This window comes from Girardinichthys multiradiatus, chromosome 11, assembly GCF_021462225.1.
Source record: "Girardinichthys multiradiatus isolate DD_20200921_A chromosome 11, DD_fGirMul_XY1, whole genome shotgun sequence".
NCBI lineage: Eukaryota > Metazoa > Chordata > Actinopteri > Cyprinodontiformes > Goodeidae > Girardinichthys > Girardinichthys multiradiatus.
Window position 1 is genome coordinate 12,652,280 of NC_061804.1, and position 23,387 is coordinate 12,675,666.

Below are 23,387 nucleotides of genomic sequence, written 5' to 3' on the forward strand. Positions count from 1 at the left end.
TTTAGAGGCAAACTCCACAAAAAATGACATCACAATTATTAATAAAATATCTCATTGCTATTTTGTATCTTCGTGTTTTTACTTGTGGCCTTCCATTTATAGTCTCCATATTACTATGCAGTTGCTTGAAAATGTAGGTGTAAAATAATTATGCAAAAAACAAACAAACATTAAAATAAGAGTAAATGTGCTTCTCTGATTAAAGTTTCACGAAAAAAAAACAAAAAAACAAAGTCAGTTAGCAACAAAGCCTTTATTTTGAAGATATATTCCGGAAGTGCTTGACGTATTGGCGGCCATCTTTACGGACGTCTTTGCTCTTCAGGTTGACGCCTTTCCCTCCCCTTGCTCAGTTTACTTGCTTCAGTTTACAGGAGAGAGGCAAAGACTGGTGTCCGCAGTGGCTGCTCGGTGAAGCTCCCGGGAAGACGCTTCTTCTACGAGATCAATCAACGTTTCGGTTGAACAAAAAGTAACTATTGCTGTTAGAAAAAGCACAAAAATGGACGAAAAGGCGTTTACGAAAGAGCTTGATCAGTGGATCGAGCAGCTCAACGAATGCAAGCAGCTGTCCGAGGGACAAGTGAAGACGCTATGCGAAAAGGTAAGGCACTAAAGCAGAACTATTTCTGTATTAATCTGAAGTTTAATTTCAGTGTCTGGTCTGTTCTCCCTGTTGTCTTCCAGACACTCTTAAAATGGCGTCTATAGTGTAGATTTCAGTACGCGGTGCGTCTATTTGTTTGCTAATTAGTAGTTGTAGCCTGAAACCGTTAGGCTAATTGACTACTGGTGGGTTTAACGGAACTACTACTGGGTAATGTTGGGGCTAATGACGTTTAACTTGGTAAACAGAAGTGCATTTTTTTTTTCTATTTGAGCTGGTTTTAGGAACAGTTCGTGCAAAAAAAAAAGGTCATTTTAGGAGGGCGTCGTTTAACATGTGCAGCCATATGTCCCACATGTCATTCAGTGAAGGAACGCTCTGAGATCACCCCCCCAGCAATCATCTGCTTTAAACGCTGTTTTCTCCATGTGTGCCACCAAAACTTTCAACTATCTGTATAAAGTGCCTTTTTTCCCCCTCGCTTGTCACAGCAGGTCCTGAAGGTAGCTGTTCATCTCTGATTCATCTACCTTAATTGTCCATTGGTAGTGAGGATGACTCCTTTCCAGACACTACCTAATCAACAGTTTACCTTTTGTTGTTTTTCAGGAATGTTTTAATCTTTTACAGGTTTGTTTCTATGTTTTTACCAATCAAAGAGTTTTCGTTGCTGCAAATAATTTCCAATTTTCTTTTTATATCTTTGTTACTTCTACCGATTTTGACTATTTTGACTTTTTTTCTAAGGACTTCAACACATAAAACAGAAAAGATATGCTAGTAAATCTACCTTTTAAAATGAAGGAATTGCTAGGTGACCTCCCCAACCTTAACCAGACTTTGATTCAACAAAAAAAAGTGCATCTACATAGATGCTGTTGGTTGATGTGTTTAAAGACCAGAAATGATAGGAGCTCTTAGTTTTGATACATTTAAAGAATAAAGGAAATCAAGCATTTTGTTTCAACATTTGATCTGCAGATCAGAGCCAGTTATGGGTAAATTGGGCAATTCTGGTCTCTTGCTGATCTACTGATGAATCATCACTAAATTGTATTTAGGGACGTATGCTTTGACGCATAAATTGGGTTATTCTTTTAATTCCTACAATTTCTGGTAGAGTCCAAACTAATACATCTGTCATTTGTCATCTCTTTAATCTGGTATAGTTTGTTTTAGGGCAGGGTCAAATGGGATTGGCAGGTCAGAGCTCAAAGAGAGCTGGGTATCGGCTAGGAAAATCATCTCTTGTTTCTGTGCTTACAGCCAGCCTGTAACTTATTTTATTATTTAAAATCATACAATTAAAATAGTTTTTTTTTTTTTGATTAAATGAATGGCTGCAATGCAAAAATCAATTAAGTTAGACCTTTGGCATTCCTGCTAGGTGTTTCGGCCGGTTGCTTCTCTAAGCTCTGAATTTATCTGCTGCTCTAAGCTGGACTCGCGGCATGTCCATATGTTGCTGCTTTTTCCTGTTAACCGGCCAACTCTGCACACTACAGTGGTCTGAGCCTCAGCTTAACCCCAATCCAGCATTCCTCTGTCTGACTATGATTTGTGTTTTCCAGGTTTGGATAGGTGTGGGAAAAGCAAATATATATGTTCCCTATCCAGTTGTATAAAGGTTTTGACCATTCTTCCACTCTGCAAATATAAAATGTATTGAATTTTGAAATTGAAATCGTGTAGGAACCCTAGCAGTCTCAGCAATATTTTCGATATTGATTTCCAGCTCAGGATGTCAGCCTAAAATTATCTTTTGTTAGACTCTGAAAGATAGGCTTGTATCATCCAATTGTACTGCTTATTGTTCTTCATATCCCTTATTTTACATTATTTAATCAAATTTGCTGATCATGTTTCTTGACGTTCTGACCCGCTGATTCCTATTCTACTGATTCTGATGGTGCGTCCCATGTGGGGGAGAATTCACTTTTATTTTGTGGGTGAGGTCAGGATTTTCACCCATATCTAGCAGTTTTTATTGGGTTGTGTCCTCCCCTGACTCTTCTTTTTATTCATCTTCAGCTTTCATGGAGGACTAAAATAGTGCCGTTTTTTTTTTTTTTTTTGTATAATTGTTTTAGCAGATCTGCTTTCTTTCTGTAGCACAGCTTTACATCAGTTCCTAAAAAGGATGCAGGCACCCGAATCATTGCCATGTTTGGTCCACTGTGTGTTGAAGGTTAAAAGAGCTGTAATGTCAAGGGGCTTATTAATCCTAACATTTGTTTCTGCTTAGGATCAGTCTTGATTTTTAAGTATCCCAACATGTATTGTTTATCCCCGTAGGGCTGTGGGTTAAGACTTTTGATATGAGACGTGATCGTCCTCACACTGCTTCGAGGTTAACAGCACATATAGATGAATTAATTCCTAATTGAACAACAACCTCCTTTGGCTTGTCAGCCTGCAGTCGGGTGAAATGTTGTCCGTATTAAAAGCAGCTGAGAGATGTTTTGTTGCACCTGTCCATTCATCCCTCCCTCCATCTGTTCCCATGTGCGCTCTGTTAATATTTTCACCTCAGCACGCCCACACACACCATCCTCCTCTGTTTCATAAATAGCCGAGGATATAATTGATTGCGCATTGCATCAGCAACACAGTGGCAGCCTTTGTTGCTAAGGAGAGCAGAGGGTGTGACCGAGGACAGCACGGTTCATTGTGACTCACTGAGCCACCGTCTCTGTTTTGGGATGTGTGTGGGGGTGTGAAGGAATGAGATGTGCTGTGTAATATGTTCTCTCTGCATTCCAGCCATCTGAGTTTCCTTCGCCTGGTGTTTAGGGTGCTGTTAGGAAGGAACGCCTGAAATATCTGCTACCAATCTTGTATCTTTTCTAGTTATCCCAGTTCACCCAAAGGCCTGTCAGTGTTTTAGAAATAGTTTATCTCCAGAATAGGGAGCTCTAGCTGGTTATTTAATGATTTTTAATGTAATTTATAGGAAGACAATCCTCTGCTGGCTGAAAATTAGATCGTTGTCCTTGTCAGTTAGATGGAGAAAATGTAATTAAGTGCAGAAAACATGCATCATCCTTCCATCCTCCTTGTGACCCATTTTCTCTTGTCTGTGCAAATTAACCCCGTTATGTTGCATAACTTATAGTTTTTTCAGCTCGGTTTCCACCTCATCTGTTATCTTGACTCCCTTGTAAGGTCTGTTTAGAGATCATCCAGGCTTGGTCTGACTCATCTTGTTAAGTACCTCTTCTTCAAGAGAACATGACTGTTCTTTAGATGCATGCTTTTAAATAAAGTGAATGTTAGAAGAGGGTGATTTATTCACCTACAAACACTATTTGTAAATCCTAAAACACCATGCTCTACAAAAGTTAACAAAGCTAAACAGAGAGCCAGAGACTTAATGGAAATATTGGGATCAAATCATAGTCATATGTTGAAATGGCCCAGTTGAAGCCCAGGCATAAATCAAATAGGGAATCTATAGCTAGACTTAAACATTGATGTCCAGAGAGGTTCTCTAAACATCTGCTTGAGCTATTTATTGTAAAGAAGAATGGTGAAAATATTTAGTCCATAGATTTGCAACCCTGGTAGATAAACCATGAAATATCTGAAGCTGTAATTCTACAAACTGTTGACTTGGGGCAAGAGTACAATTCCCTGCCGCGCCTTTCAGACCTTTATTTGTAACATATTTAGAAAACCTTGCATCATTGGCCTTCCACCTGATAATTATGCAATACTTTCTGTTGGTCTCTTGCATACATTTCCAATGAAATACATAAAGGTCTGCAGTTGTAATTTGATGATGTGAGTCCTTTTTGAATCACTGCATATAGAAAGAAAACTCTGAACCTGCTCTTATTAACACACGACGTCACCTGCAGCGTGTCAGAGTGATGTAATGTGGTGGTAGTGGCCCACCTTCTGGAGCCGAGAGCTTCTGCATGACCTCTGTTTATGTTCAAACCAGTCTGAGGCAGCCGAGGCCTGTTTGCCGCTGTGCTCATTGTTTCTCTCAGAAGAATGAGTCCATTAGTGGAGGCTTGTTTCTCACTTTGTTTGCTGGAATTATTTCTGAGTTTATTACCGGGTTTGTGAGCAAGGAAATGATATTTAGTTGTACGTTGTTGGAAATTAAAGCATGTCAAATGCTGACAGGAACAACCTGTCTGCTGCTGATTCAGCAGTTGTAGTGGTGATGGGTCATGATATCATCCTCTGTGGTGGTTGTTTTTGCCTCGTTATCGTTCTTAATTCGCCCCGAGGTTCCTGCCGGAGAACCCTGAGCCGTGTTTAACTCACTTTAATGAGATTATACTGCCGGGACGATACTGACTTCATTTCCCAACACTTGCTGAGCGTTTTATGTCGACTCTGTGGCGTCTGACATCTTGGGCATGAGGGCTGTAAATCTGGGCAAGGTGTTTATTAATGCTGCTGCAGGTGTGGTCTGAATTTTGGTGGGAGTCTTATGTAACCTGTGCTGTTAAGGCAGCTGTCATATGTTTTGCTACCTCGCCTCTGTGAATCCAGGTTCAGATTGTGAGTTATGAAAAGCTGTCCTGATGCCAGAAGTAGCAGGTCCTGTTGTTCAGGTTTAATTCAATCCAGGTTTATGTAATATATGATCAGGGAGTAATCCCCCTTCAGGGTTTCAGTTTATGACTGATTATTATTGCGTTCGCAGGTTATGTCATCAATAAATAAAATCTGAAGAAGGGTGCCGTCTGCTTTTTGCATTGATGAAAGCAGTGAGGAGAACGTAAGAAGTTTTATTCCTGGAACCACAGATAATTAGTTTTATTGGGACTTCTTTTTTAGCTTTTACAGACGATTATTACAGATTCTACAGTTTAACATAAGAATTGAAATAAAAGGGTTTTGGTGGTGGATAGTGCAAAATCAGGAAACAAAAGATTTGAAATGATTCGTGAACAAAAGTTATTTTCTAATCTACCAGCTTGTCCAAGTATAAGACAAAAAAGGTGGCACAATAATTATAATTAAGGACTATATTTTTCTGTGGGTTTTGAACGTATTATTCAGTCTCGCCCATACTTGAATAAAAGGTTCCTGCACCTTTTTAATCCGTACAATCAGTCAAACTCACTTCGCATATGGCTTGTCACCTATAGCACATGTCAAGCCCAGTTCTTCTAATTTAATCAAATCCCAAAAACAAGCTTCCATATGCACATGCCTCTCATTTTGATTATATTCATTAGTATTCTACTTTTAACAGCAAGAATACAGTACAGATTTCAGGAGCTGACTTTAATGACCAGATTTCATTATCAAAGATCGTTGGTGATCATTTTGAGGCCAGATGTCGTTTAAACCATGTGATCTGTTGGGTGGATCTATTAGGAGGATTATGCAATACAAACCAATGAGCTGGAGAAATATTAATAACATATTATTATTTAATATGTCACTGCTTTAGTTTCGTCATCCATGGCAGCATCCTTCTTGACACGGCAGTGTCACTAATCAAAGTCAAACTCTGATGCACATTTGGTTAAATCGTTTTTAACTCAAATGGACCTTGATTGCTTCAATAGTTCACTATATTTGCCAATACCAGCTGATTAGATTGTGCCTCTTGTTCATTGACTGAAATATAAAGAGCAGTTTTCTTTCTTTAGTGCATGTTTGAAAACAGTTGTCCTGCTGCGGAAATCCACTCTTCATTACCTAGCCGTATTTTCATTTTATTGTGCATATGTTAGACATACAACTGTCAATAGTGTATCTAATGAAAATGGAGCTGTTACTGAAGATTATTGAAGCTCTGTACAGTGAAGAGGATCCCAGACAGACACGGCCCACTTATTTATTTCTTTTAATCTCCCTCATTTAAAGAGAAACAGCTTGGCTCATCGCTGTCCCACTTTGATACAGACATCTAAAATATTCTCCCAAGCTTAGGAAATTTGGTGCTTCAGAGATTTGAAGCTCTGCTGCTCTATGTGCCAGAGACTGAAATGCCCCCATCTACATGTCTGTAGCCTTATGTGTAGGTAGAGTGTTCATGTAAAATTTAGGTCAAGTTTGTGCAACGTTGCAGCCCTGTCCTGACTCCTGGACGCTCTGGGATTTCTGTCTCTATCCCATCAGCTGGCTGCAGGCCACTGAAAAGCTCTCCATCAGCATCCAACCTCCCTGTCTGGCGCTCTGTTGTTTGAATGGATCCATACAGATGGTGCTGCCACAATTGTACGAAAATGTTTCAACTTTTTTTGTCCGACACTCTCAATTTGACGAGGCGGGCCATTGCTGTCATTGAGTTCTGTGAAGTTTGGTGTGGGCTGGGAACAGATTATTTTCGATACGATGTGAGTGACTTAGAGGAGCTTATTTTTATTTGCCACTGACAGCATGACGTAAAAACAGGTAGAACAGTACAGCAGAATGGACTGACTAATACTCTGGTACAGCAGCAGCAGAAGATGAGGGGCAACATGAAGGGCACCGAGCGTGTGAAGGACCTGTAATCTTTGTTGAGAGCGTTTATGAACTTTAAATGTGGTTATCTACTGTTTTTATGTTGCCATTGGTGGAAATATGGTTTGTACAGAAACTGGGCGCTGTGGAAATCATTATCATTGTTTTGTCGGAGTTGATGTAGAGATAATAGTCTTTACACCATTGTGTGAAATGCATGACTGAGCTCTGATAGTCTATGACAGATGGCAGAGTATTAAAAAGAGCCAGAATTGGTGTATCATATGAGTATTTATTAAAAAGTGGTGATGTCTGTAGAGTTTATACAGTCATTGGTGTACAGCTTGTAGAGGAAAGGACTAAGGACACAGCCTTGAGGAGCTCCAGTGTTGGTAATCATGGGGTCAGATAAGTTGATGCCTGTCCTCACAGCCTGTGGTCTGCTGCTCAGAAAACTATGGATCAGGTGGATAATGTTAGAAGAAATATTTCGCTGCTGTAGTTTGTGTATCATCAGGTTGCCGTTGAATTGTGTTGAATGCAGAATTTAAATCTAGAAAAAGAACTGCTGCAAAGTTAGCAGGTGTGTCCAGATGTTGAAGGACGGCATGGAGGAGACGTACTACAGCATCCTCCATACCTCGCTTGGTCTAGTAAGCAAACGGATTTTTGTCCAGCTGTGGATCGACAGTTGGCAAGATGCAACGAAAAATCAAATTTTCTTAACGTTTGCTCACTATTGGTGTTAGTGCAGCTGGTCTGTAGTGATTCGGTTTTGAGGGGCGTAGTGTCTTTGGCAGAGGGATGATTGTTGATGTTCTCATGACCTCTCATGTGAAAAACCTATGAAGCACGTCGACCTTTGTTTTGGCATGTCAGCCATCAGTGGTGGTCTTTCCATCTAAAATATTAGAAGAATATTGAAGAATTTATCCAGCTGATCAAACCCCCTCTTCTCCAAAAAAAGATGGCTTGAGTTTTCATTACCCAAATAGTGTAAATGTTTATACTATTTGCTGCTTAAAAAGAAATGGAAGCGATCTACTAATTTTTCTTTTCATGAAAAATGTTCTTCTTGAAATCCTAACATGCAGTTAAAACTAAGGATGTTGATGTCTGGATGAAGCCAAAGGAAGCAGGGTTCTGTATATTTAAAGCGTCTCTTCAGTATGATTTCCCCTGTTTGCACTCAGTCAGGCAGCGGTATCTAATGGCTTCTGAAAGCATTAGCTGCAGGCCACACGCTGAGTCATACATTGCAGCAGCAGACCGTAGCGCTGAAACGTGGGTAGAATAAACTACTAGTAATAATATAACAATGTAGGGTTTTTGTTATAGTTCTAATTTTATAATCTGGTGGCATGGTTTCTACACAGTCTGGAAAAGTAGGGGAGCAGAGAAGTATGGAGAAAGAAGAGAGTATGAAAAAATATTTGGATTCCCACAATGTATTCACGATCCTATGGTCTAAATCATCCGTCCACCTGTTCATCTGTCTGGTATGGGCAGAAACACTGTAGTTAATACTCAGCATAGGCACTTGTTGAGTTAAAGTCATATCGTAAATAAGCTAAACGCTCTCTACTTTTGGATTTTGGAGCATCGCTACTTCCATATTTTTAGGAAATAATGTGATGCTCTGTGTATCCAAGCACTGCAGAGTTAGCGTTAGAGCTACACTAAGCTTACTTCGTCTCAACACTTCACACATGCTCATTAAGTCAACGTCACATTGTAAGCAGCATCTTAACAGGACATCGTGGTGGCTGTTGTGGCAAATGTGTTCCTGTAATTAAAGTCTCACTCTGCATAGTGATCAGATTAATTGTCCTCTCTGCTCTTTTATTAAAATGGATGTTCTTTTTTTTTCCGGTCTGCTTTCTGCAGGCAAAGGAGATCCTGACGAAAGAGTCAAACGTCCAGGAGGTGAGATGTCCGGTGACTGTGTGCGGTGACGTGCACGGCCAGTTCCACGACCTTATGGAGCTGTTCAAGATCGGAGGGAAATCTCCAGACACAAACTATTTGTTCATGGGAGACTACGTGGACAGAGGGTACTACTCTGTAGAAACAGTCTCTTTGCTTGTAGCACTTAAGGTGATTAAATCAACACTGAACAACCTGCTGTTTTTTTCTATTGTGGTCTTCAGAATAAAAGAAGTTAGAAATATTTTCTCCTTTGTGTGTCAGGTACGTTTCCGGGAGCGCATAACAATCCTCAGAGGAAACCACGAGAGCAGACAGATTACGCAAGTCTACGGTTTCTATGACGAGTGCTTAAGGAAATACGGAAATGCCAACGTTTGGAAGTATTTCACTGACCTGTTCGATTACCTCCCTCTAACTGCCTTGGTAGACTCTCAGGTGAGAATACATCGTGGTTTGTCCCACACGTGTCGGAACAATCTGCTGAATAACAAGGTTAGCTTAGAATTATGTAACGCATCATGAAGTTAATATGTTCTTCTGTGTTCCTCTTAGATTTTCTGCCTTCATGGAGGCCTATCACCATCTATAGATACATTGGATCACATTAGGGCTCTGGACCGCTTACAGGAAGTACCACACGAGGTAAAGAGCATATTTAAATGTGTTTATCCTCATGGTTACAAATACTGCATTGACGGTAAAGTCAATTTGAAGAAATGTGAAAAGGCCATTTAGCCTCATAAATCCCAGCAATGTTAATCGTTTCTTCGTGCAGGGTCCCATGTGTGACCTGCTGTGGTCGGATCCTGATGACCGCGGCGGCTGGGGCATCTCTCCTCGAGGAGCTGGCTACACGTTCGGTCAGGACATCTCGGAGACTTTCAACCATGCCAATCGCCTCACATTGGTGTCCCGAGCCCACCAGCTAGTTATGGAGGTGTGTTGCATTTTACCTGGGTGTTTATTGTGCTATGCGCTACATACATACAGGGCTTTGTTCACATTTTGTCACGTTACAACCAAAGATTTCCTTGTTACACTTGGATTTTAAGTGGTAAACCAACACGTTTTTATTTTTTTTTTTACACAGATAATAATGTACTTTTAATAGAACCTTTTACTAATCTCTTTCTCTCAGGGATACAACTGGTGCCATGAGAGGAATGTGGTAACGATTTTTAGTGCTCCCAACTACTGCTACCGCTGTGGTAACCAGGCAGCCATCATGGAATTAGACGACACTCTCAAATACTCCTTGTAAGTACACAAAAAATAATCTGAATAGGAATCTGCTGACACATGATGTTGCTAAGTCCAAACTATTAGAATGAGATGAGCTTAGCTTGAGTCCTGTATAAATTATATTTATTATGCTCAGATTGTTATAAATGTTCAATCTTCCTTCCTCCTCCAGCTTGCAGTTTGACCCTGCACCTCGCAGAGGAGAGCCACATGTAACCCGCCGCACCCCAGACTACTTCCTGTAAATCCTGACCTCTTCTATCAGCTCTTGTACAGTCAAGTCCAGTATCGACATTTTATGACTTTGAACCAATATCGACATGAATGAGGAACACAAAACTGAGACCAGGGTGAGGGGGGGAAAAAACAGCAGTGCACATTGGAAATCCACACAATGACCTATTTAAGCTTTTTCTAATAGGAGTGTGTCTATGGATGGACAAAATGGTGTGTGACATAATCATTGCAATGTTCATTGCCGAGGACTCGTATTTAAAATCTCCTTTTCAGACTATATATAACGCAGATATAAATTCCTCGTTCTGTACATATGTAGCTGGGCTGATCAAGTCTGAGAAAACCCTGCAGCTGTTTGAGATCCACCGGTCACAGATTTAGTTGACGAGACCTGAACATATGTTTGCACTTTTGTACAGTTAAATACATTTATGAAATTTGTATCAGATGTCGAAGATAGGCTTCACACTACCGATGTTAAGTTTTTATGTTCCTCCCTGTTTTTCTTTTTTTTTTTTGTAAAAGTTCCAGATAAGTCCAAATAAGAAAAGCTTGCCACAAGTTTGTTTGTCTCCTGTAACTTATAATAAAACTCCTTCCTGTGCAGTAACACAGCTTGGTTTATATATGATGGAGTTTTCATCCTCATCAACCCACTTACTCTTTCAACTTCAGACTGTATTTTAACTAAACAATTAGAATAATAAAGATGGCTTCTTGGTGTCAGCGTTGTTTTTATATGGATATATAATCTGGTATTCTACAAATACAATTAAAATGAAATAGCTTAGCGCAAGTTCGAAAGTATCTGGCGACGTTGATGTTCTTATTTTGATTTTATGCTCCAACATCAAAAACGTAGCATTTCAATGCTTGCTTGAAGGCTGTGCAAGAGGTATTTGGCGCCACCCAGTGGTGTCTTAAGGTATAACGCCGTAGAAACATTGCCTAAACACTCCACTCCACACACCCCTTTTTAAAAAGCCGGTGTTTCGTAGTGTAAATCCGTGAAATTATATAAAGATAAATAACTTAACATTTTGCCCTTTATTGTGACACATACCCTGTACAACTCGAGTGAAAAACCAATAGAAATCTGTTACAGAAAAGAAAAACAAAATGGTTGGAAAAGTGTGCACACACTCCTACACCTGGGTTTAAATAAACTATCACATTCAAATTCATGTTGAACAGATTTTGCAACACATCTGCCACCATTTTAATTTCCTCTAATTAACCCCAAACGAAGTTCAGCTGTTTCACTAGGCCATGGGTGTGACACTCCAGTACTCGAATCCTGCAACTTTAATTTACATGTCCTAAATGAAATTACTACATTGCCGGCAACAGTATGAATTAAAAGTTCTACAGCATCCTGGTAATGACATTATTTGATTTAGATGTGTTGAAGCAGAGACACTGGGACTCAAGGAGTAGAGTTTGTCACCTGCAGAGAGCATCAGAAGAATCCCATTATCCAACAGTGACATTACTAGAATTAGATGTCCCTCCAAAATTGTTAAAACAGGGAGAAAAATTGGTCTGGATGGCTACCAAGAGGCCTACAGCAACATCAGAAAAGCTGCAGGGATTTCTGGCTGTGTGGAAGATGTGCCTAAAATCTCCCATGTGCTTCAGCACGGTGGTGGTAGCAGCAGGCTTTTTTTCTTGAGCTGGAACTTGAGCCTTGGTTAAGATTAAAGGGAATTTTGGAAAATTCCAGAAACCAGTCAAGATGGCACAAAACCTCCAGACTACTACTAGAACGATAAAGAGGAACTTCATAATTCAGCACAACAATGACCCAAAGCATACATTGTAATTAACAGAAATGGGGCCTTACCAGAAGAACATTAAAGATGTTGAGTGGCCCAGTCAGAACCCTGAGCAAAGAACATGTTCTCGCAATCTGAAAAATTCGGACATTGTACATCTGTTTATTAACTCAACTGGATTTTTAACAAAATCACAGTTGTGTTTAATATCGGGCAATGTGAGAACGGTAAAAAAAATACCACGACATCTAGGATAATGCCAGGGACATATAGAGGCACAGATGCTCAGAGGTAAAACATTATGAACAAAAAGCCACTGTGGATGAAGACAGTGATTCAAGACCCACCACCACACAGAAATATCTAGAATGGTGACTACAACTGTTGCATGCCTTATGTTAAGCCACTCCTAAACCTGAGCCATCTCTGTAGTTATGCTGCTATAGGTTTAGGCTGCTGGAGGACATAACGACCACTTTCACTCTCTTTGCTACATTCTCACACTACTCTAATTCTGCATTATTTGCTGTTATTTCAGTTTTTAATGTTATGTTCTCCCTCTTTTCTCTTCCTAGAAGCTACACCTGGCCTGGCTCTGTGTCTACCTGTGACACCTTTCTGGAGAGGGGAATCGTCCGAGCTTTTGCTGGCAACAACTTAATGCTCACCCTCTATTGATGATCCACATGGCCCTGTCTTTTAGTGTTTAACACTTTCTCTCTCCTAGACATGACAATTGACTGAGCTTTTACTGTAACTAACTCTATGTGATCTCTTTCAGACTCTAACCTTGAAAACTGGCTCAAAGTTTATCTGTTCTTTCTTTCTAGGTGAAACGACTAAAGGAGCTACATCCATTAACATTTACTTTTCCTTCCCATAGAAAGTACTCCTGGATCAGTGCTTCTGTGTTCTTTTTGTGTCTCTGCTCTGTTCTCTCTAACCCCCAGACGGTCGTGGCAGATGGCCGCTCATACTGAGCCTGGTTCTGCTGGAGGTTTCTTCCTGTTAAAAGGGAGATTTTCCTCTCCACTGTCGCTACATGCATGCTTAGTATGAGGGATTGCTGCAAAGTCAACGCCAGTGACTGTCCACTGTCTCTACATGCTCATCCGGGAGGAGGGAATGCTACAAGTCACTGACTGGATGCAATCTGCTGGGTTTCCTTAGACAGAAAAACATTTTATCCAATTTGAATAAATAACTGAATCTGACTGAACTGTTCAATGGTTGGGATTAATTGGAATGTATGAACCTGTCTGTTGTGAAGTGCCTTGAGACGACATGTGTTGTGAATTGGCGCTATATAAATAAAACTGAATTGAATTAAACCAGAGACCACGTCAGTTGTGCCTTACCTGGACTAAAGTAAAACAACTTCTCATCCAGTCCGGATGAGAAGTTGAGAGGCACAGAATCCAGGATGCTGGAGGTCCAGTGGGAGGTTTCCACAGTCAGTGATGTATGCCATCTATTGGTCCATTATACATTAGGTCCGGGGATCTTGATACATTTGTTTGTGGTGGAGAAACTTATTTCAGTCGCAATTTGTTTATGTAATATTTTTATTTTCTGATCAACAGAATTGTTACATTTTAATTTATAGATGAAAAACGTAAGAAAAAAAAGCCTGATACTATTCAAGCTTTTTTGTAACACTCAGTCTGTGCGTTACAAACCTATACGAGATTCACTTTTAGAATTGAATTACTGAAATAAATTGGCTTTTTGATAATATTTCACTTCATTGAGATGCACCTGGAAAGCGGCAGCATGAAGCCGTTTTCCCGTTTATAGATTCGTCCGTGTTTTTTGTGACTGTTCACGCCAACGAGGACTGCTTAAATAAAACATTTCAAAGCATATCAATTATCCCGCGAAATGCAAAAGGAAAATCAAACTCAAAAACGAAAAGAAACAAGAGCCTTGTGTGATTTCACAATCGTACCTCCTCGTAAGTAGCAGCGAGGTTGGAGGTGAGTTGGATAAACAGGCGGCGCTGCTCGCTCCCTCCCTCCGCTCTGACAGCCGCCAGCAGGACGCTTCCAGCAGGTTCATCCAGAGACTTCCAGCCGCCATCGGTACCGACACGCTTTCCGGGACTTTTTACGGACTGCGGAAGACATTAACAGCCGTATTTCTGTTGAAATATTCACGGTACGTAGCTTTACATTGTGTCCACACTTGCAAATGCGTCAGAGTTACACGTTTTATATAGAGCGCTTTGGTTGGCGGCTCAGAGGCCTCGCAGATCGCTAAGGTAACGTGTGATTAAGGTGCTAGCTGCCTGGTTATCAGACTGTTTGAACATCATCAGAATATTTAGCTTCTTTGTAAAAACACAAGACACTTGCTTGTCTATTCTGGGTATTAGAAGGCAACTCCAGTCAGCGTTTATCCATAAACAGGCTAATTGTTTAGCATTTCCGTTGTTTCGCTAGTCTACGTTAGCATGTGCGGTTGGCTAATAAGTTAATGTGATTTACAACAATATCCCCGCAGTTAACCTAAAATTACGTCTACAGTTGTACAGCTTTACAATTACTAACTATTATTCAAATAAATGAATCGTAGAAACCCAAATGACACGCTGTCGATGAGCTTTTGGCTCAGTTTTAGCCAACATTAGCTTGTTGTTTGCTAACCAACGGAAAACAGTCAACGCTGGGGTTCCTACTCAGTCTATAGGATTATTTTTATTACCTTTCAGGCGTGGATAAAAATTAGAAAATGAAAACTAAAGATGGGAAAGGGTAATCGGGTATGTTAGTGAAATGTATGTTGAAGCAAGGAGCATTTAAAGCATTTTAAAATGATGCAAAGATCATGTATGAATATTAGAAATTAACAGCTACAGGATCTTAATACCATATTTCTGGGCTAATTGATGGCCCTCTATCTACATTCAGCGGTGGAAATAAATATTTCTCACTAAATTGATTTTATTCAACCAGAAGACCAAGTTTGTTCCTGTAGAAGATCATATGTTTTCATCATTAAAAAAACAACAGGTAATACTGTGGCATAAAAAAACGTTTTCTCCTGGAATAATATTTGAAAGAAAACAAACCTAAATTATAGATCAAATATAGATGGAAATAAATACTTAAACATGTTGTCAAACTGATTTGCGAAACATATAAATGCTAAATAATTTTTACTTAAATGACCAGAGGACGAAAGCTATTGAAGTCAGAACGAGAACAGGATTTTTAAAGGCAGTGTTCACCCTGTGAAACAGTGAATTTGTCATTTTTCTTCTATTCGCCTTGTATTCTGTTTCAGGAAATGCCCACGATAAAACTACAGAGCTCTGATGGGGAAATCTTTGAGGTGGACGTTGAGATAGCCAAACAGTCCGTCACCATCAAGACCATGTTAGAAGGTGACACATTCAACTTATCACTAATTTCACAAATTCTTTGTTTTTTTTTAACAGGAAAGATATTTCTCTATTTTTCATGAGTGAAGAGAGGTTTTGAATAGTTATGAAGATGTTCCTATAAATGTTTAGGAGATTAGGGCTAAATACTGGTTTTGTCTTTTTACAGATTTGGGAATGGACGATGAAGGAGATGATGACCCAGTCCCCCTCCCTAATGTGAATGCTGCCATCCTCAAGAAGGTAACGAACGTACACCATTTTGTCCTCGCTGCGTATCTTAGATTAATGCTGTGTGATCTTAGGATGAAGATGTAATTGCGATATTCCAATCACGATGTCGCTACCCCAAATTTTGCTCAATTCTCTTTCTTTTCCAACATTTCCATCAATCCCTGCAAGTTTTAGCGCCTTGGTCACTAAAATCCCCAAGATCTGTATCAGCTGTGGGTAATGAAGGCCGTGAGAGTCCAACTGGCCAGATATACTGTTGGCTTTCAGAACGGAAATGCATAATCCTTAAAGCGTAAATGACCAGATATTGCAGCTAAGCGATGCTTTGCAAGGTCTATATTTGTGTTTCAATGTATTGCGCAGATCAACCTAAAGGCAATAAAAAGGTAAATATTAAACTATACAGTAAGTTTCAGCTGTTACATTTTTTTAACCCTTTTGCAGTAAATTCACATTTAAATTGCAGGCAGGTCTGAAAAGAGGCTCATATTGACGGTTATCCCCAACTCAATGAGAACTATTCTGATTCTCAACGAAATCTCCGCTAGTCAGCACGATTTCTTTCTTTTTTTTTAAAGATATTTTTCCGCACTAGTGGCTATTATTTATTTTGTTTGACAGTAGGCAGACAGGGAAGAGGGGTAGAGAGAGGGGGAGACATTCGGCAAATGTCGCCGGGCCTGCTACTCGAACCCGAGACGCCCGCTTCGAGGACTGTAGCCTCCGTATGTGGTCGCGCACCTAAACCCTACACCATCAGCGCCGCGCCCGGCACGATTTCTTTCTAATGGACGGCCTTAAAAGCTGTGACACTGGGAAAGCATGGAGTTACCCAAAATTCTTACCTCAAGAAAAACTCTACGTTCTACAGGAAACGTTTTTTACTGGATAAGAGAAATGAGACTATCACAGAAGACTTGAGAATAACCTACTGTCCATCGCACCTTCATTTTACCAGGACATACAAGATTTGTATTTCCATGGGGAGAACTTCCTGTTGGTAACAATGTATTGATGAAAGAAAACGTTGCATCCATTCCTGCGGTTCCAATCACCTCACAGACTGGAAATTAGCCTGTCCAGCTAGGTGTTTACTTCAGCTTTGGAGGAAAAGAACCAAAATGACAGTGGATGTTTTTTCCCTTTACTGTGGTAAAGAGGACTAACAGTAGATAATAAAAAATTATATTTTATTTTCTGAAGGTGAACCACTTTTACTGACCTTAGTCATTTTGTTTAATGGAACAAAAGCTGGGTTTGTTATTTGGAAGGCTAAAGGCGATGAGGACATTATTTTTTTTCCAATATTTAGCAGATTTGATGTTTAAATAAACAATATAAAAAATTCCAGATTGGAAGCTTATAACACCTCTAGATTTGACATGAAGTCATGCATCATCTCACATACATTTAGGACATGAGCATACGAGTTAAAACAGTTTTAAGAGAAATCTCAATCCGTAATAAAGAAGAATAGGCTGTCAGCTGCCCCAGTTGTCTTGCACTTGTTTGTGATGAAATCAGTTGTCTGCCCCTCCTGGCTTTTGTTTAACCTACATTGGACCAATTCTCACAAGTAAGAAAGACAGATAGATCCCAGTTTCCCAAAAAGTAGGCTTTCTGAGTTCGTAATTACCTTGAACTTCTTGAGTCATTGGACTTTGTGCTGATTAGGGCTGTAAGATATATTTTAAATATAATGTATTCTCAATATCTGTGTGCACAATGTTAATCTCACAAAGTAGTGTTGGGAATGCAATAATCGTTGGCTATTATATTCCATAAGTTGGTGTTTTTCAACCCGGTTCCTAAAGGCACACTGCCCTGCATGTTTTAGAGGTATCCCTGCTTAAACACACCTGATTCAGACGATTGAAGTTCAGTAAAAGATGGTAATCAGCCATTAAATTAAATCAGGTGTGCCTTGATGACCAGTGTTAAACACTGCCATAAGTCATGCCTATACTTTAGGAATCAGAAGAAAATGTGGATTCATCACAACAGATGATGTCCAGTCAAAATGTATGTGCAACATTTGGATGTTTGTCTTACATCGTGAAGCCCTAACACTCATGATCGTCCATTTCTTTTTCAGCATGGCTTAAACCTCTGTGTGGATGTTTAAAAGCAGAGCTGCTGCTCAGAGGAAGGTTTGGTTGCATATTAATGTACAGGTGTTGTTTTCCTTCAGGTGATTCAGTGGTGTACTCATCACAAAGATGATCCCCCTCCCCCCGAGGACGACGAGAACAAGGAGAAGAGGACGGATGACATTCCTGTTTGGGACCAGGAGTTCCTCAAAGTGGACCAAGGCACCTTGTTTGAACTCATTCTGGTAAAAACATTTTACAGTTTCACTGCATCAGTTCTTTTAAAGTCGTCACTTCAAAGTTTCATAAACTAGTTCATAAAAAATAAATGTTGACTCTAGTTTCTTCTGTTAAATATTACGGGTTTACTTTGTTTAGAAGGAGCAGTGCACATTAATGAACATAAGCCCTTCAGTCCATCAAGTCAATGTTCCAGGTTTAACCATAGAGGCGAATTTCCGTCCATGGTCCCCAGCTGGTTGATCACTAATTTGTTAAATTACAAAACAATTCATATATATGTTACACAAGACAAGGTTAAAAATGATCATTATCATAGCTGTCACTAATCAGTGACAGCTATGATGCCAGATTGGAATAGTTGTCAAACACTCTTATGGATTTAGAGAACATCCTGTAAGATGGAGGTACAGTGTTTCAAATACGACCTGGCCTAAGCTGACTGCTTTTTTCCTGTGTGGATCTTATGGTCTGCTCTGGCTACTGCTCCTGTGGTCAAGTTATGATTTTTATTTTTTTAATGAAGTCATTCAGTGGTGGAGAGGCCAGGCAAAGTTGAAGTTAAATAAGCACTGATCCGGCAGCTAAATTGATTTGGACATCAGGGGAAGGGAAAACGGGGAGATCATGGGAGATGTAACCTAAGTACTAACCTACGGAGACATTGGGAAACGGGTATTAGTCCGTCGCTCTGGTTCCCCAAAGAGAAACACGAGCTGTTGAACCCCTCACCCTTCCACTCTTGTTTACAAGCACAAGCTCAAGAACGGTGGAAAGGTTAGAGTTTGAAGAAGCTAATCAGATGCTGAATGAGTTGAAAGCTTGGTCACTGACCGGATTATGTCACTTTTGAAGGTTAATTAATTAGGAAAACACTAAAATCAATATTATTTTGGAACATAAGCAGGTGTGAGATCCTCACTGGATAATAACTTAAAGTAATACCACAGTTTCACAGTGTTTTCATAAAACATCACAACTAATGTATAACATGATCCAATTACTTTTATTAAAATCAGAAAAGCAACGATTATGTCTACTGCTGCAATAACACAGCATACTATATAATCCCATGTGTGTTCATTCTTTGTTGCCTTTGGTTAAAATCTACAATTTAAATAGTCATGAAAATAAAGAAACCCCTTAAAGTGAGAAGGTGTATCTAAAACGTTTGATCGGTAGCGTATATACAGATATATTATTTATAATTATTTTGATACATATGCTCTTTAGATATTGTCACAGTATAGCCTTAGCCCCTTTCCACAGAAAGCCCCAGGATTTGTTTTATCCGGGTAATAAGAATCCCAGGGACATTTGTACTTTCTCTTTCCATTGCTTATAGAGGCCCTGGACCATTTATTTAGATGAACCTAATGACACATGGGGAAGTTGCAAACAAAACTGCAATACACCTTCATTCCAACCGATGGCGTTACTCCTTTACTCCTTAAAACACTAATAGCTAATAAATATTTTTTGTTTGAACTGATAAATAGTTATATAGTTGATGAATTCCTTCCATTATTCCTTAAGTTGTCCTGGGTCCATAAGCAGGAAAAGTTTAAATTATTATTTTACGTTTAATTTTTTACCAACCTTCATCAGGCCAGAGTTGTTGCTTTACAACTGCATGAATCATTTACAATAATTATTTAGTAAAAAATTATTTTAGAATAAAAAAAAAAAAGCTGATAATCAGTCCAGAAGTACAATGAATTGATACCTTGACGGTCTAATCAAATGTTTATATAAAGTAGGAGGACAGGAGGGTGAAGAGAATCACCGGGAGCTTTTGGTTAACGACATCCAAACCTGGAACTGCTGTCTCTCCTCCTGCAGAGCTGTCTGCATAAAACTATGAAAAATAACAGAGTTCATACTCAACTAAGTTAGGTTTACATGAAAAAACAGTGTTAGGAAAAGATGCATTTTTTATGTACAAGGAAAATTTAAAGTGATCTATTAAAATATTTTTCATACAGAACTGTGGTGAAACAGTTTATAATTAATGCCAACATTAACTTAAAATGTAAAAAATGTTACGGCGAAAAATATTCCATTTTATTTGCTGGTACTTGCGTTTATTCAACACATACCGACTAAACGCTTTATATTCACTTTCAGCCGCCACAAACTGATAGATGGAAATCCCAGAGTGCCGGGCCGAGACCAGGCAGCGATTAGTGGGGACGTCCCAGTCCAGCCGCCTGTTAGCTTAGCAGCCAGACCAGCCTGTAAGCGGAGCTCCGCTGCTCCGAAAACTCAGAACATTTTAAAGTAGGCTCATTCTTGATGAACCAACTGCACAGATGAAGTTTTGATGTCTACTTTCTAGCTTAAAAACATCTTAAAATGTGCTGCTTTTGTGACAAATTAATGGTATAAAAACAATACATTTGTACACTTACCTGCTTCATGTACTCATGACAACGAATTAACAATACGTTTAAAAATATTTTTCTAAGAGATGAGCAAAGAGACGTTCTGCTCTGAACACTGAAGCTAATCTTAGCTGGCTGATTAGCTTGGCTCAGTTAGCTAGCTTAAACCCTGCTTAACAGACATACTGCTCTAGACTTTTACACAACTTTAGTTTCAAAAGAGCATTACTTTATTAACAGTAAAGGGAGCAGGCCGATTATTGTTAACCAGAGAAATGAGGGACCATTGCGGTATTGCGAGGAATCCGCGAAGGTTAGGGGTCGCCACCAGCTCCACCCACTCTACAACTTTCTCCCGCATTTTATTAAAAATAACTTTTCTTTTATTGCGAAGATGTAGGATCCATTGCCTCTTAATGCATCTCTTCACCGCCTCTCATGCTACTTGTGTTTTTTCCTGTCTGTTTAGGCCGCTAACTATTTGGACATCAAAGGCCTCTTAGATGTCACCTGCAAGACGGTGGCCAACATGATCAAAGGCAAAACCCCAGAGGAGATCAGGAAGACTTTCAACATCAAAAATGATTTCACAGAGGAGGAGGAGGCCCAGGTTGGAAAACATTAGCATGAGATTGTCTTATTTGGTCGAGACAAAATGCCGTAAAGCCTTGAAAGCTCATCTGCCACTTGTTTTGTGCACAGGTACGCAAAGAGAACCAGTGGTGTGAAGAAAAATAAAGCGGAGAATCCTGCCAACACTACCACACTGAAAAGGATTGTCCATGCTTACTGGTTGCACTGGCGTTGTTCATATTTGTTAATATTTACTTTTGGGATATCGACAGCCACTTTGCTCTCTAGTTCCATTCATTTCTGTATCCTAATAATAGCATGACCATTTTAACTCGCCTGTGTGGTGTCCTTAATTTAAGCAAAACACGCTTATTACTGTTTTCACACTTTCATGTTGTGGATCTACATAAAATATAGTCCTGTTTTCATGGCTTTGTATCCTGAAAATGAAAAAAGAAATCCCTCCTTCCAGCTGTTCTTTGTCTTTAGTTGCTCTAGTTGTCTGCTTTTTGTTTTTTACTGGAGATTTTTCTTTTAGGTTCATTGAATTAAATAAAGTAAAATTTCTGACAATGGAAAAACAAGGGTGAATGTTATTTTTGCTCTCCAAAAGCATTGGCTTTATTAAAACTCGGAAGATGACTTGTTAATAGGGAGAATGAAGTTTGAAGTGGCAACATGTTTTGTGTTATCACCTCCATCACATCGTTAACCCATGAATTTGTGTATTTAGTTGGACACTTTCACCTTAGCTGTGATGCTGGCTTTTTGGAGCTGGATAAACACTGAAGGAGTTAATAAAATCTTTCAAATGGATGTGGTGTGTTGTTTCTGTTTGGGTGTCACCAGTTTTGATGAGGGTGGAGGGTAGGATATTTATTTCCACATCTGTCTCCCATCGTCCAAATGCTTTTTCGATCCATCATGCCCCTGCCTATTGAGTTCAGGACCAGGCACAGGGACATTAAGCTCATAAGTTGAGAGGCGGAAGGAGATAGAATGTTGTATCCATCATGTCTTGGAAATTGTATATATTAATTTTCTACTACTTACAACATTTCTTAGGTGGGGGCCCGATCTGTGATTATTTTGCCCTGGGCCCAGGCCAGCCTGTCGGCTATCAACCACAGCATATAATCATGAGGCTCAATGCAGAAACGATATTAGAATATTAGAAGCTCTGGTTTGTTACGTTGAAAAATGTTCAAATGGCTCCCCTCCGTGGCAGAATTCACCTTTACTCTGTACATTTCATTCTGAAATGCAAACTGTGCCTCAACGCTGTTCATAGTTTCAGAAAGTCTCATGGTTTGTCATTACCATCACCTGGTTTACTAGGTCCTGCTTTGTGTCAGCCAGAATACAAATATTACCATGCTAATTGAGCTTTATGGACATTTATTTCCTTACAAAATGTCTTCGCATCACGATTATACCAACATTGAAGTAAGATACTTACATGGGAGAATTTGAGATTTAAACCACAGAGTGCTGGTAAAAGCAACTGTTGATGTCTTAGGAGTCGTTGACCATCTTAAGGTCCTGTGAAATATCAGGCCGTTGCCAGCCTGTCCTGAGGGTTAGGTAAGAAAGCCAGACAGGCCCAAGTTGCCTGAGGTCCAGCAGGAAGTTTCTACATTCCTGGTTTGGTGAACCATGTCACCTGCTGGTGTTAGTCCACTATGTGTTATCTACCAGGGAATGGTGAAGCACTTTCTTTCCCTCTGCTGATGAGCTTTATGGAGATGCTGGTTTCAATTTACCTGCAGGACTTGGCTTCTGACCACTCTGCTAAAAATACCATTACCTGCTTTAATGATCACGGTATCCTTTAGCTTTATTAATCAGTAAAACCCAACTAACTGAAATCCCTTGGAGAATCTCTGGTTTATTATCAATAGTAAGAGGAAAAACGAGACCTGGCAATGCAGACAAGCTGAAGGCTGCAACTGAACCAACCAGGGCTATGTTTAAAACCATAGCAGAACCAGAGGCTGATTAGCTCCATGCCACACCCATTTAATATATTAGAATATTATTGAAAAGCTTTCTGTTAACTATGATTTTCTGCTTACAGCCAATGAAAACACTACTTCCTCATGAAAGAGTTGGGAGCTCAGTCCCGAGAAGCTTCCACCACTGTGTGGTGGAGAGCGTCCTCTGCACCTCGATCACCGTATTACACGGCAGCTGCACTGCTGCTGAGAGGAAGACTCTGCAGGGGACTGTCTTCCCACCACCTTGGACCTCTACACATCTCGATGCAGGGTGAGG

At 39.8% G+C, this 23,387-nt stretch overlaps 2 protein-coding genes across 3 annotated transcripts; both read left to right on the forward strand.

Annotated features, from left to right (window-relative positions):
- The first annotated feature begins 308 nt into the window (after positions 1 to 308).
- Positions 309 to 11,161, forward strand: ppp2cab (protein phosphatase 2 catalytic subunit alpha b). The gene is made up of 7 exons (XM_047379018.1): positions 309 to 604; positions 8,915 to 9,124; positions 9,218 to 9,391; positions 9,509 to 9,598; positions 9,732 to 9,893; positions 10,095 to 10,213; positions 10,371 to 11,161. The coding sequence occupies exons 1-7, from the start codon at positions 503 to 505 to the stop codon at positions 10,441 to 10,443; spliced, it is 930 nt and encodes a 309-aa protein (XP_047234974.1). The 5' UTR covers positions 309 to 502; the 3' UTR covers positions 10,444 to 11,161.
- Positions 11,162 to 14,220: 3,059 nt separating this feature from the next.
- skp1 (S-phase kinase-associated protein 1) lies at positions 14,221 to 21,929 on the forward strand. 2 transcript variants are annotated; one of them, XM_047379019.1, is made up of 6 exons: positions 14,221 to 14,367; positions 15,496 to 15,595; positions 15,762 to 15,835; positions 18,018 to 18,161; positions 21,010 to 21,150; positions 21,243 to 21,929. In XM_047379019.1, the coding sequence occupies exons 2-6, from the start codon at positions 15,499 to 15,501 to the stop codon at positions 21,276 to 21,278; spliced, it is 492 nt and encodes a 163-aa protein (XP_047234975.1). In that variant the 5' UTR covers positions 14,221 to 14,367; positions 15,496 to 15,498; the 3' UTR covers positions 21,279 to 21,929. The 2 variants fall into 2 exon arrangements, with proteins under 2 accessions (XP_047234975.1, XP_047234976.1); XM_047379020.1 differs by lacking the exon at positions 14,221 to 14,367 and adding an exon at positions 14,446 to 14,470.
- The last annotated feature ends 1,458 nt before the right edge of the window (positions 21,930 to 23,387 follow it).